The sequence below is a fragment of the Argiope bruennichi genome, chromosome 10, assembly GCF_947563725.1.
Source record: "Argiope bruennichi chromosome 10, qqArgBrue1.1, whole genome shotgun sequence".
NCBI lineage: Eukaryota > Metazoa > Arthropoda > Arachnida > Araneae > Araneidae > Argiope > Argiope bruennichi.
The window spans coordinates 123320514-123334131 of record NC_079160.1 but is presented as its reverse complement, the minus strand read 5'-3'; the positions used below and the strand labels follow the sequence as shown (position 1 = coordinate 123334131).

Sequence of the window (13618 nt, the reverse complement as noted above, 5' to 3'; positions counted from 1 at the left end):
AAAAAATCAAGAAAACGTGAAAATAATGCACTGTTTTAAAGGGTGCCTGAAAGGAGATATCCAAGTGCAAAAAGTTAAATATTTAAAAAAAAAAAAAAAAAAAACCTCTATAAAGAATTTTATTTTTGTTGTATAAACGTAGGTAACTTATCTAGTATTTGATGTAGTTTACTTCAACAATAAAATAATTTCACTTAATATTATTACAATTTGTTTATTGAAAAAAGTTTTTCCTTACATAACTCATATTAAAAGCCCAAAGACATCATTATGTCACGTAGAATTATGAACAGTCAAGTTCAGATTGGAAAAATTTCCATTTCCCATATATGAGAAGTAAGCATTCAGGTAATTGAATTGAAATCAGCTCGACAGCCATTCCTTATATACAACATAAGAATGAAACATTCAAATTACGTTAATTGAATGTTTCATTCTTATCAATGAATGTTTCATTAATGTAATCGATGAATTACATAAATGAATTAAATAATACAAACAACTAAAACTCTTTGGTTAGGCTTGAACTGATAACCAGTTGATTCGCAGACAAAGGCATATCCATTAGACCACAGTCATGCATAAACTTTTTCAAAATATGATAATAATAATAATTAAAACCTAGGTATCTTTAAAATATCTATAAATCCTCTAAAAAAAAATTTGAAGTGACTGAATAAAAAAAAACTGTAAGCAATACTAAAAATATTAATACACAACAAAAATCAAAAAATCCATTTCTATGATTATTTAAAATTAATTTTTAAATAAATGCAAAACGATCCAAATGAAACTTACTCTTTTTCAGATTTCCTTATTTTAAAAGTAAAATAACTGAACTTCAGTTTAAAACTCTGCATAAAATATAAGCCATTATTTTTTTCCCCACATTTCATAGGAAAACTCCATTTTTTTGGTATTGTGTTGTATTAAAAGATTTGTAAATAAAAAAGTTCATAACTTTCTAAAGTGAAAAATAGCTATACAATCAGCCATATGATTTATTAGACAGCAGGACAGATTAAATGGAAAACCTTAATTTTTTATTTAACTTGGATACTAAATAAAATTTTATCAAAGACAACTCAGGTTTACATTCTGCAAAAAGATAAAAAGATATGAGAATTCACAATAGGTAAGTAATAGCGTTTCTACGAAATATATGAATTATATAAATGATGTAAAACAACTTTTGTTTTTTACCCCCCCCCCCCACAATACAATAATGAAAAAGACATATTTTTGAAACAGCTTCGTGGCTGAAGAGAGAGAGAGAAGACTTTCGTAATTTTAAAACTTCGCTCTATTCCATCCCGGGAGGCATAATTTATGTACAAAAAGCGCAGGTGAACTGATGTCCGTTCAAAAGCGATACAAGAGCAGAAAAAGACTGAAATATTATCCCCAATGATAATATACAATGAGATTCAAATAGTGATTTCTGTACACGCGTCGATTTAGGACAGGGAAATCTAGGTATCTTTTAAAAAGAATTTGTTTAGATCGACACATTTTTATCCCTTCACTCGGAGTATGGGAACTTGTCGATTTCAGCAATTTTTCAGAGCTTCTGCTACATTAATTAAATAAAAAAGGCGGGATTGGATCAGGAAATATGAGAACATTTTAGAATGAGGTTAATATGGGCTAAATTAAGATTTTTAAAAAAGGGAAATTAATTAGGATTTAATTAAAATTTAGAGATATCATTACATTTATATAGTGAAATCACTATTTAACGTTTTTCAGCATATAACATCATCCTTTTTGGTGGCCCCCAAAATATTTGCTATACTTGTAACGTTAAAAAGTTTCGGATTTAACATTGAAATATTTCCTGCATTTAACATTTTTTTCTGTGGAAAGAATTCAATGCAATTTTACTAAAATCGTTAGCAATTTTGATTTTAAAAAAAGTGAGAGTGAGAAACTTTTCTAGCCAATAGGCACAATACAATACTCAGAATCTCTACCATTCTCTCTAATCGTATCTTTGTTTTAAAAGTGAAAAGACTACTCCTTACCTTCCACTAGCCCTTGGTCATATGAGTTTAGTTAATTTAATTCCAATAACATCTCGTCTTTAAAGTAACACTAGGGTTATTTTGGGACGGACTTCGTAATTTTGAACCGCGGTCAGATGACGAGGACGACATCTGGACTGGCAACCCCCTCCCTCTCTCCGAGCCTCCATATCACACCAGCGGGAAGATTTTTGCCCCCTACGAATTTAACGTGCGCCAGACCCGCTTACACGACGGTTCTTCGGTGGATTCGAATCTCGAGCCTGAGGCCCCACGGTTTCGGAGCCGAGCCCTTACCAGCAGTCCATTGCGGCCCCTTTGGTTATATGAAGATAAAAGACAGATAACGGCTAACCTATATAGTAGTGTTTAGTTGTTGACAGCAAACATTCTTTCGAGATGTTTTGTTACTTCTGGATGTCGAAATTATGGCGTCAAAAAGCAAATTTTTGTTTTGCTTTGTTGTGGGGAAAGTCAACCATCTAACTCTCCGACCCGCCCTAAGGCACACGGATTTAAACCATAAAACTGAATGACCGGACCGCCGCAACAGCAATTGGCGGGAACTGTGGTTGAGTCCTAAGGGCCGTCACCGGCCACGGTACAACCCTCCCCGAAGGAAGTACGTCCCGTCATCGATGGGAGGAGCCAGATCCCCCACCTATTAGTGTACCCTCCAGGGTGGCGGGATCCAACCACCATGCCGGAAGCATCTCATCCTCATTTCGAGGTGCCCCCCCGAGGGTCTTTGTTGTGGGGAAAAGTGGAATTCACTAAAAAAAGCTGAAGCTCATAATGTCAGTACAGATGATTTTGCTAACTTAATCGGAATTTGATATTAAACTTTTCAAACTATTTTAAAGCATTCAGATGTTGTGAAGTATAATGGAAAAGTTAGCTAAATAAATAAATAAATTTAAAAAATATGATGATGATAAATAATAAAATAATGATGATGATAATAAAATAAAAATGATGTAAATACTAAGACATCAAAAGCTCTTTTATTTGTCATTTAATTTATGAAATAATGGGTGGTAAATATGCTTACCAGAGATTATTCAAGGGAAACTGAAAGTGGTAAGGATACCATTAAGAGTTAAGGGTAAAAAATATCAGCGAATGTTCAATGGTAAATATACTTACCACTTAATTTTAAGTAATTTAAAACAACTTTAAACAATTTTTAGATATAAATCATGGAATTGTTTGGAAGTCAAATTCAATAATGTCTTTCATTAAAGTTTGAAGCTCATTTTGCATTTGCTAGGCTGGCTGGGTGGATTGCTACATTGCATAAAAATAAAACTGTTCAATCTGATACAGTTTTATTAATAACATCTTAACCACATTTTGCGCTAAGAAATAAACTAAAATGTCTTAAATTAAAGTATTTAAATAATAAATATATAAAAAATAAAGTTAAAATATACATAAAATCAGTAACATGAAGATTCCGAATTCTAAAAAATTAAAATTGGATCAACAGTTTTTGTTCGTTTTTAAAAATTAATGTTGAATTTAAGTTAAATAAATTCAATAGCAAATAATGATGTTAAATATAAGAATATCTTAGATATAAAGAACACAACATAATGGCGTTGCTTTTCTCAAAACTTGCACAGGAGTTAAAATTTAATGTCACAACGAAAATCCTTACATTGTGAACGGGCAGTGGTAAGTATATTTACCAATTTCGAATATAAATGATATTTAACTACAGATTTAATGCATTTCTAAGCTATTAAGGTAGCTCAATCGAATTTTTAGCATCTGATTACCATATTTATAATTTTAAAATACTTTTTTGAGTCCTCATAAAAATTCTTTTGCAGGTGGTAAGAATATATACCAGAGAATTATAAAGGGTTTTAAGGTTACAAAATATACGAGAAGAGTTTCTCGTATCAATTGCGCAAGCAAAGCTCAACTTTGTGATTTGAAGATTGTGCGATCGTTTAAAGTGCACTATCGAAACCGACTTCTGAAACATATTCTTCTAAATATAGAATCTGGAAACAAGCAAACAAAAAAGGCGATAAATTTGCTAGAAGCCCTTCATATGATTTCTTTAATATAAGTGAGAACTGGAAACAAAAGCATCTCAGGTTCTTTTGTAAAAGGGTTTTCCGGAGATGAGTGAAGATGATAAATTTCTGAATGAAAATTCTAATGAAACCGAAGAGCTATTTTCCATTTCAGATGATTTTGAGGGTTATGTTGCTTTGATATAAACGTCCTTATACCAGAGATTTCGACTGGAAGTGATTTGATAGAGACATAATCGGATAGATAGGGCGACGATTACGATGATAATGAAGGATAAGGAATCCCCTTTGACAAACAAGCCATTCAGTCTTTAAAGAAATTGAAAGTGTTTTTTTTCAAATAGTGAAGGTCAAGAGGAAAGTTTGCAAAAACTCATACACATTGAGAATGCGATTGCGAAAGTAAAACACCCAATTTCTTTAAACAATAATTTTTAAAACTGATGCTCAAACCATTGTGAAGGAAGAAATAAAATAAGGTATGTAATCTAAGTTGGTTTTTATTTCATGGTCAGGATTTTGTTTTTATCACACCTTGATTTAGCTTAGATATAATGTTAATTTTTTTGATCTCATGAATGAATGCCATTAAACTGAGATTATATTATATTTAAAATAATAAGGAAAATTATTGAACCAGTCATCCAGCTCCAACAATTCGGACAATTTCAAAAAAAGCTTTATTTCATATCAAACTCATATGAAAGATTGTCTCTGTCAAAGATTGTTTGCTTTTCACTAAATTCGATTTTCGAGAGAAATTGAAAAAACAAAATCTCACTGTATGGAAATCTCACAATAGTATTCATTAGCCCTCATCAAAGAATTGAAATTAAAAATTTTATTTGAACTAAGGGCTGGTCGCTGAAGGAGACCAGAAGCATTTGATTACATAAATATCAATTACTTAATAATTAAAATCATTTCAAATAAATTGCTTATTTTCATATGCAGTTTGTAATATTTAGAGGCAATTAATTAAACACAATGGTAGATTGTAGATATTTTCAGTCAACTTGAGTTTTCATTGACTATAATTTCACATTTAAAATTTTATTAACTTGGAATAAAATGTGCAATCTTAAAATACCTCCATTTCAGAATTTGCAGCAATCAGTTCTTTTCTCAGGTCTGTAGCTTCTTCCTTTTTAATACTCCATTGTGTTTTGTATCTATTAATTTTATCCTCTAGGTTAAATTTGTCATTTTCAAGACGGGAAATAAGAAGATCCTAAGAAAATGAAGAAAAAAAATGTTTTCAGTAAATAAAAACATTTAGATTACAAACACATCACAAGGGGACGAATTCTACATAATACGAGATGTAAGTTTAGAGAAAAGAACTGGATATTAAATTTATATGCTTAGTTCCACTTACAAAAAGATCCAGAATGAAGAACTGAATTCCAAAATATGAAATTCATATATTCAAATTCCATTCAATTTCATATGTATCCATATTCCATCCCCCCTCCCTATAAAAACAGCTCTAGTGTAGAAATACATGGCATCGCTAGTGAAACATAAAAATATTTTCAATATCACTTTAGGTTTTCATATGCACACAAACACAAATATTCATATTTTTTGTATGCTTTACAGAAAAATATTCTCTAAAAATCGTTGAAGTAATAAAAGTTTGAATATTGCCGAAAATGAATTGAAGAAAAATGTATTGATGAAAGTAATACAGATTTTAAAAAACCGAAGAAGTGCAGAGAATATGAAAATAAAAATTAAATGCATAAAAATTCTTCTTGCAAACAGAATAAAATATTTTTTTCATATGAAATTTAAATAAAAAACAAAATAAATTATTATAACGGTTCAATAACAGTTCAGTATTTTCTATTTTTAGTTAAATAATTTTATTTAAGTAAAATAAACCACATAACGTTTTTCACAATGTTACATGAATGCTCTGAATAAATAAAGTTAATTAGTCCATATTTTCAAATTCTGTCTTCTATATTTTATGAAAATAAAAAAAGTACAATTTTACGAAAAAGTATCAATAAAAAATAATAACACACTTGTCTTAATTTTTCTATTTCTAAATTTTCTCTGTCCTTGCTTGTTTTTTCCACAGCACGTTTTGCAGTTTTGGCCTCCCTATACTGTTCCATTTGCAAAGAAGTAACTTGTATCACTTCAAAAGCAACATCTTCAAGTTTGGTTTGAAGTTCTATATCTGGAAAATATAATATTTTAATGACATGTTTTAGAAAGAGCATCATATGAAAACATATTTTTACTTGGGGCAGATATTCTTGTTTATAAAAGCTGCCAAAATATTGTTTTAAACTTTTTTATTAAGTATATGCAATTTCTTTCTCTCTTGGCTTTTCTTTTAATAATTATTATATTAAGAATATTTCCAATAAAACAAGTGACAGGTTTGACAATGTTTTTGACTATACGCATAACAGCAGATGCTCACTTTATATCAGACTGGTGACAATATTAAAGAAAAATGTGAATATTTTGACTATATTACTTTATAAATTCTTAATTTTGAGAGCTGGTTCTAAAATTTTGAAAAGAAAAAAAACACTAATATTTATATAGCAATAATACTAAGTAGAATATATTGATCATTAAATTCAGTACCCTTAAGTAAATTGTTTGTCCTACTCACAGAGAATAATGCATTTTGTAGTTTTTATCTGTCAACTATACTTTTGAAAATTATTAACCATTTTTCATCTCATTTACAAATGTAATTAGATGGAAGCATATAAAGTTTACAAAGGAATTACATGGAATTGGATAGATAACAGTTTCATAAGAATTATTTCAGGTTATATTAATATAAGATAAAAATGAAATGAATTTACAAATTTTAGTTATTTTATTTATTTTTAAATATTTATCTGGAATTTTAAAATTAAAAAAAAAAAAACAGAGCACAAAATAAATAAAATTTAATGTAGTAAGAAAATTTAGTCAAGGGGTAAATATGAAAAACAGCACTGAAAAAGAATTTAAAAAATATTCCACAAATATAAATTCTTCAAAGCCTGAATAAAATGCATCTACCTGAAAGTTGTTATGCATTATTTAAGAATTTCATCGAAAGTGGCTTTTTACGTAATAGTATTATTTTAGAAGAATTTATCATTGTTCATTCACAATTCAAAAATTTTATTTAATGAACACGGATGTATCAATAATTAAACTTTCAATTTTCATCAATCATTAATATTTTTTTCAAGATACAAATGAATGGTATATTTTTATTTGGTGATAAATAATAGAATTTTTAAAATATCTATATAATTTTGACAAAAGATGAATGATTTATGTACTAAGTTAGCAAAATTATAAATTTCCCACTTCAGAAAACTATAAAATTAGAACTCTAGAACTAATCTACTACTGCTTAAAAACAAACAAACAAAAAACAGTTTCATTAGTGTTGCTATGGATGAAATAACAGACAGCCTATTTTTATACAATTTTTTTATTAACTTGCATGAGTGTAGCATACACATATAATAAAAAGCCAATAAATACATAATTCTTAAACACTATTTAAATATATTTTATTAATGTTCTTGCGCTTGATTCTAAAACTTATAAATGAGTTTTTTGTTCACATACTGCACTGTAAACGAGATATTTATAAATCCTCTTTAATAAAATATAAAAGCATTTTAAGAATCATTGCTTAAAAGTAAATAAATAATAAAAAAAATATTTATTACAGAAAGAATATATAACTACCTCTTTTCAACTCATCTTGCCAAGCTTTCTCAGTATCTTCAAAATTTTTTTTAATTGTCTCACGAGTTTCCTCCACTTTTTCTTTGAGTTTTATTTGAATTTCATATTTTTCATGAATGCTTTTTAATTTATCTTCTTGTGATTTAAGTTCTTTTTGAAGCTCATACCCCCTTTCAGCAAAATGCTTATTTTCATTTTCTTGACCTGTAACAGCTCTTTTCTAATGAAGAAATGCATAAAGAATTCTTTAAAAAATTGTCTTAATGATTCAATTAAATCTTATAAGGTATTTGATAAAATAAAATCACTTTATCCAATCTTACCAGATCTACAATGTGTTCCTCAGTTTCATGGAGTAAGTTCAACAGTCTTTCGTTCAGATCCTTTTGGTACTTAAGCATCAAAGGCTAAATAAAAAAGAAAGAGGAAAAAATAATTATATATATTGTAGATTGTTAAAAAAACACCAAATTTAAACTGAATTAATTTCTTAATCTTTAAATAAGAATTTATAATTTTGACCGAAAAAGTTATATTCATAAATCATTTTATATTTGAATTATTGCATAGACTACAATTATTATAAATACCCTATATAGTTATTTATAATCAAGTGTTTGAAGATCTACTCAATGTTGAAATGATTAATGTTGACAATTTAGAGAAATCTTATGGAAAATGACAGTGATTTACAGTAAATTTTATCAGTTTTTCTATACTGTGGCATACAATATTGAATTGGATACAGCAAAATTTAGAAAAGAAGTTACATCAAACATTATTTAATACTTTTCTCATGATTTTGCTTTGGAATCCTATAACATATAGGTGAACATACAATAAACTTTCTTTTAGCCATATATTTTTCTTAATTAATTGTGATCAAAACAAAAACTCTCACCATCATATGATCATAATTGGCAAATGTACAATTTTGAACCATATTTTATATTCTTTTTCATCACAGTTAGCAGAAGAAAGGTGAATGATAAATAATTCAGTTAAATTATTTTTACACATTTTCAAGTATGAAATAAAGATTGATTAAAATTAACTCATGAAAATCAATAATAATTGATTATTAAAAGATGGAGAAGTGACCATCTTCCAATTTGCAGCATATCCTCAGCTCCCAGAATTCAAAATAAGGAGCAAATTTTAATCAACCACTGACAAGTTGATGAGTGTGATAAAAGAACTGCACATTGCCAAATAAATCTATTTTAATAAGTTAAGAGGTGAAGGTGAATCTGGCCGTGTTTTGTTCCTTCATAATATTAATTCAATAACAATCCTTTACAAAAATTGGACAAAAAAAATATAATTTTAATACACAAGCAATTATTATTGTCTTGCCATTTGTCTGCACACAACTCTGAATTTTACACTTTTTTCCTTCCCAGACATACCTATTTGAGGTTGAAGAACTGTTGTCAACACATCAGAGTTGCATTATAGCTTGTAATTAAGAGAACATAACATAATTTGAAAGTAATCAAGGTTACTGAAGTATTATAAAATAGCAGTGTTTGATAAACACTATTTAATAGAAACTATGATGTATAAGGATGCTCAAATAATGTTAGGACAGGTTGAAAATGATTTTTGCAAACCATGAATGATAATATCTGGGACACTTCAGCCAGCATTTTTTCAATAGCTGAATATCTGATAGATTCTTGACCAAAGTTACTGTTCTTAATAAAAGCAAGTCTTGCAAATCATAATCAAATAATTTGGTTAGTATAACAGAAATCAAAAACCAAGAAATTGCATAGAATACTGGGAACAAATTTAAGGCAGAGCCATGGAGACAAAATATTAGTCATTTACTTTCACATTTGAATTTTATGAAGCCAAGTGTTATGGAGGAATGATAATAAATAATAACATGCAGGAGGTGCCATTTATGTTTATTGAGCTATAGATGATGATTAATTCTGGATGTCATTTACCTCTGTTATATCATATGCCTAATAACACTTTAAGAATTGTCAGAAAGTTAAAATAAATATGCTATTTTTTTCTCCATAATCTATCCTATGTTTTTATTCCAAAAGAAGCAAGCCCTGTAATTTAGTTTGGAAAATTACTCATTTTATAATGTAACAATGACTGGGCAATATACAAAAGCTGAAAGGCCTTGAGTACATATTTTGTTACTTGACATTTGAAGCCAATTGCTGTCCTACCGGTTTTAAAATTCAAACAGAAATTCTAATTTGCTTCAAGAAACGCACTTACGTGGCTTTTAGATGAATAGATACATCAGTCTATAATTTCTGCTTACAATAAAAACTTAAGCTTAAAATTACTTAAGGGGGAAAAAAGAAAAGAAAATGGTAGAAGTAATATATTATAGCTCTAAATTTAATATATTTTTGTCAAATAATTTTCAAGAAATATTGGACTAATTTCATATTGAAAGTAAAATATAAGAAAACACTTAAAAATGAAGAAAATTAATTTTACAGAAAATAAACATGGAAATATACAACATTACAATGACTTTATAATGTTGTGTGATAGACTTATAATTCATAGAAAGTTAAATATGAATTTTTAAATCTACATAAATATATAAAACTTCAATATATATCCTACACACCTGCAATATTTAAACTCAACAATAAGAATGTTTTTTATGAAAGCCTATCTACCTATATCTATATGTATATAAAAGTTTTACTTTAAAAGTTATAACGTTAAACATAAAACTTACATGACTAGAGTCTAATACTCTATGGGATTTCTCATCACGATTTTCATGCATTGTAACTTTGGTGGTTTCCATTGGAGAATGTTCTTTAAAATCTCCAGACCTGTATTGATGGAATAAAATGAATTTTAAAAAATTAGATAGGAGAAAAAATGTTTTATTGTTTCTTTCTGTTTGCACTACAGCTATCAAAAATATAAAATGCAGAAAATTTAGTAGGTTAAATATACAATTAATTTTTCAATGTCATTGCATAAGATTACTGACTCTGGTATTTTTGTTTGCAAATTGAGTGTATTTTTATCAAAGATAACATAAATATATTAAATAATAGTAAAATAAGCATGGCGGATTAATATTTATACCAAAATATATAAAAATAAAGTTTGAAAGAAATATCTTTATATTAAGTTTGATATAAAATGCTCTTGTAAATTTAAATTTCACACAATATAAAAGCAAATATTTGTACTCCTGACAAATTTCTGTAAATTTATCTAAGTAAAAACAATTATATTTTGAAAGAATATTAGTAAAAAATCCAGTAACAAATTACAACTCAGTTAAAATAAAATTAGCTATTATATATAAAAAAATTTGATTTATTAAAACTTACTCAGGAATTGATGGGTAACCTGTCATTTCTGAAACATTGACTATTTCTTCTTCATTTGAACTTGCAGATGACATGCTTTATTTTTTTAAAAAAAAGTCTGAAAATTTGTTCAATTGTATAAGACAATTTGATGATTTACAAAGGAAATTATTAATAAAATATTTTAAAAGTTTAAGAATTTTAATGAAATTTTATAAATACCTATTTAAGTATATCTCATTATTTTAGGTTTTTTTTAAAAAAAAAACTATTAAAATACAAAACATCAATCAAATCAGAGCTTCCTAAATTTTTTTCCCAATAGCAACAAGTATAAAGATCCTCATAACTTCATTTTAGAATTAAAAAAAAAATTATGCCAGATGCTTAAATAAATAGAAAAAAAAATAAAATTATTACTGATAAATATAAGGAAAACTGGCTAAATTTTGTTAAAATTTAGTATATTTTAATTTAATAATATTTTTGCCATATTTTTTTTAAAAACCCTCACATTTTCAAAAAAGAAAAGAAAAACACCTGACAGAAATTTAGTCTAGAAGGGATTAAATTGGATCTACAGACAATGCAAACCTTAAATTCCCCATCCCTTGTCAATTTTTAAGTAACAAATATAATGATATACTGAAATAACAACATATTTAATTCTAGATCATCTTAAAGAAAGTTGGCTTTAGTACCCAATGTATAAGAAATATTTACTTAAAAATAATTTAAGGAATACGGTAATTTTCCAACTGTAAGTATATGTCTGTCTCTAATAGTTCACAAATTAGCTATTGAACTACATTTAGGATACTCTGTATATATACTATATATATAACATATATGAGTTTATGGCTGTTATAAATAAAATAGAAATACAAAATTAAATTGCCTTATTATGCATTAAAAAGAAAACTTGAAAAAAACTCTGAGGTATCGGCAGTTGCTTTTTTGATGATATAGGCCTGGTCATAGAAGTAGGCCCTTATGTATTACTCACATGCAATAGGTAAATTTCAAGCTTACATCATTAGTGAAGCCTTGACATTAGTGAACATAATTATATTTTAGCAATGACTAACATGCCATCTTTCGTGATTTTTTTAATGCTTGATTGTGGTTGTAATAAACATGCCATCAATGAAAATTTTTTTGGTATTTAATTGTTGGGATATGTTTAATACAGAGGTAATTCCTATGAATAATTTTACAGCCAAGAAATTTCAGCATGTAAAAATATTTAGGATGCAGCAATTTCGATTTACAAGAGTTAAAAATTTTAACCACACAGCATTTTAATTTCAAAGATACAGTATTATAAGTAATTCAATATTTTATAAAATATTTCCAATTTTTGTTATATTTTAGAAAAATAAAAATTTGTTTCTGATCTTTTTCTTTTTTCAGTTTGATAAATCTTCTGTGAAGAATTATTTTTTTGAGTATTTTCATCAATGGCATACTATGCAAAAAAAAAAAAAAAAAAAAAAAGTGCCCTCATTTTTCTAAGAAATAATACTGGTTATGCAATTAAAAGTTGTAATAGGTAAATTGATCTCTTTGAATTATTATTAATCATAGAAATCTGATTCGGTTTTGAAAAAAATTAAACCAATTTTTCAAATTTAAATAAAATCACTTATAATATTTTCGACGAGTTCAATATAATGAAATAAAAATTAATTCAAATCAGCAGTAAGTTAAAAGGATTAAGATTTTGGCATTAATAAAGTAAACATATATAACCTCTAAATTTTCTGATAGCGAAAACCAACTATCATTGGTATACTCGGCCAATAATATTAATTAAAATCTTACTTTAATGGTATTTTAGTAAGATTCTTTCTACTTCAGTCATGAACACAATTTTAAAATTTGAAATCACATTTGGTTTGTTTACTATAGCAACCGTGAGTATTCAGTTACAGTCATGGCAATAAAAGAAATTTTTGTTTTTATTTTGTAAAACAATCGCATAGCATAGCGGTTAGAACACAGCATTGTCAAATGCAAGCAAGCCGTTATCAAAATGAAATTTTCATACTTAACTTTAGTCCATAAAATAAATATAGTAGAATGATACAAAAATTTGAATAATTTAAGAAAGCTTCTTTTCGTTTCTTATCCACAGACGGCAGCCTGACCTAAGAAGAAAAAAGCTGCTGCCTTTTGATCCTTTTAGATTAATCATTTATTCAATTTTAGTTTTGTTCCAAATAGATTTACTGATGTATTTTGACTTCGAACTGAGATGGTCCTTGATTAAATAATAAACAGTAAGAATGGTTTTACATAGACTCATAAAAAGAATCATAGTCTATTCATAAATTTTCAACCATTAGGTAGCTTTTTTTTTTCTGTATAGCGTGTGGTTGACTCTGTGACCAAGTCAACTGCAACGAGACATAACTTGCACTTAATTTAGCGAGATCCAACTTCACGAAATACTAACCCATTTTAAAAATATAAGAGTCAAGAGATCACCCATCAAAAAAAGATA

The 13618-nt window shown here is 27.5% G+C and overlaps 1 protein-coding gene across 2 annotated transcripts in view; it reads right to left on the bottom strand.

Annotated features, from left to right (window-relative positions):
- LOC129988836 (coiled-coil domain-containing protein 40-like) overlaps positions 1-13039 on the bottom strand; it is a 35871-nt gene extending 22832 nt beyond the window's left edge. The window contains exons 1-7 of one of the 2 annotated variants that reach the window (XM_056097110.1): positions 12937-13039; positions 11134-11230; positions 10521-10620; positions 8122-8205; positions 7799-8018; positions 6106-6263; positions 5163-5303 (exon numbers count right to left, since the gene is read on the bottom strand). In XM_056097110.1, the coding sequence (XP_055953085.1) occupies positions 5163-5303; positions 6106-6263; positions 7799-8018; positions 8122-8205; positions 10521-10620; positions 11134-11207 (777 nt within the window). In that variant the 5' untranslated portion in view covers positions 11208-11230; positions 12937-13039. The remainder of the gene's footprint in view (positions 1-5162; positions 5304-6105; positions 6264-7798; positions 8019-8121; positions 8206-10520; positions 10621-11133; positions 11231-12936) is intronic. The other variant, XM_056097111.1, reaches the window with a different exon arrangement.
- Positions 13040-13618: the final 579 nt, after the last annotated feature.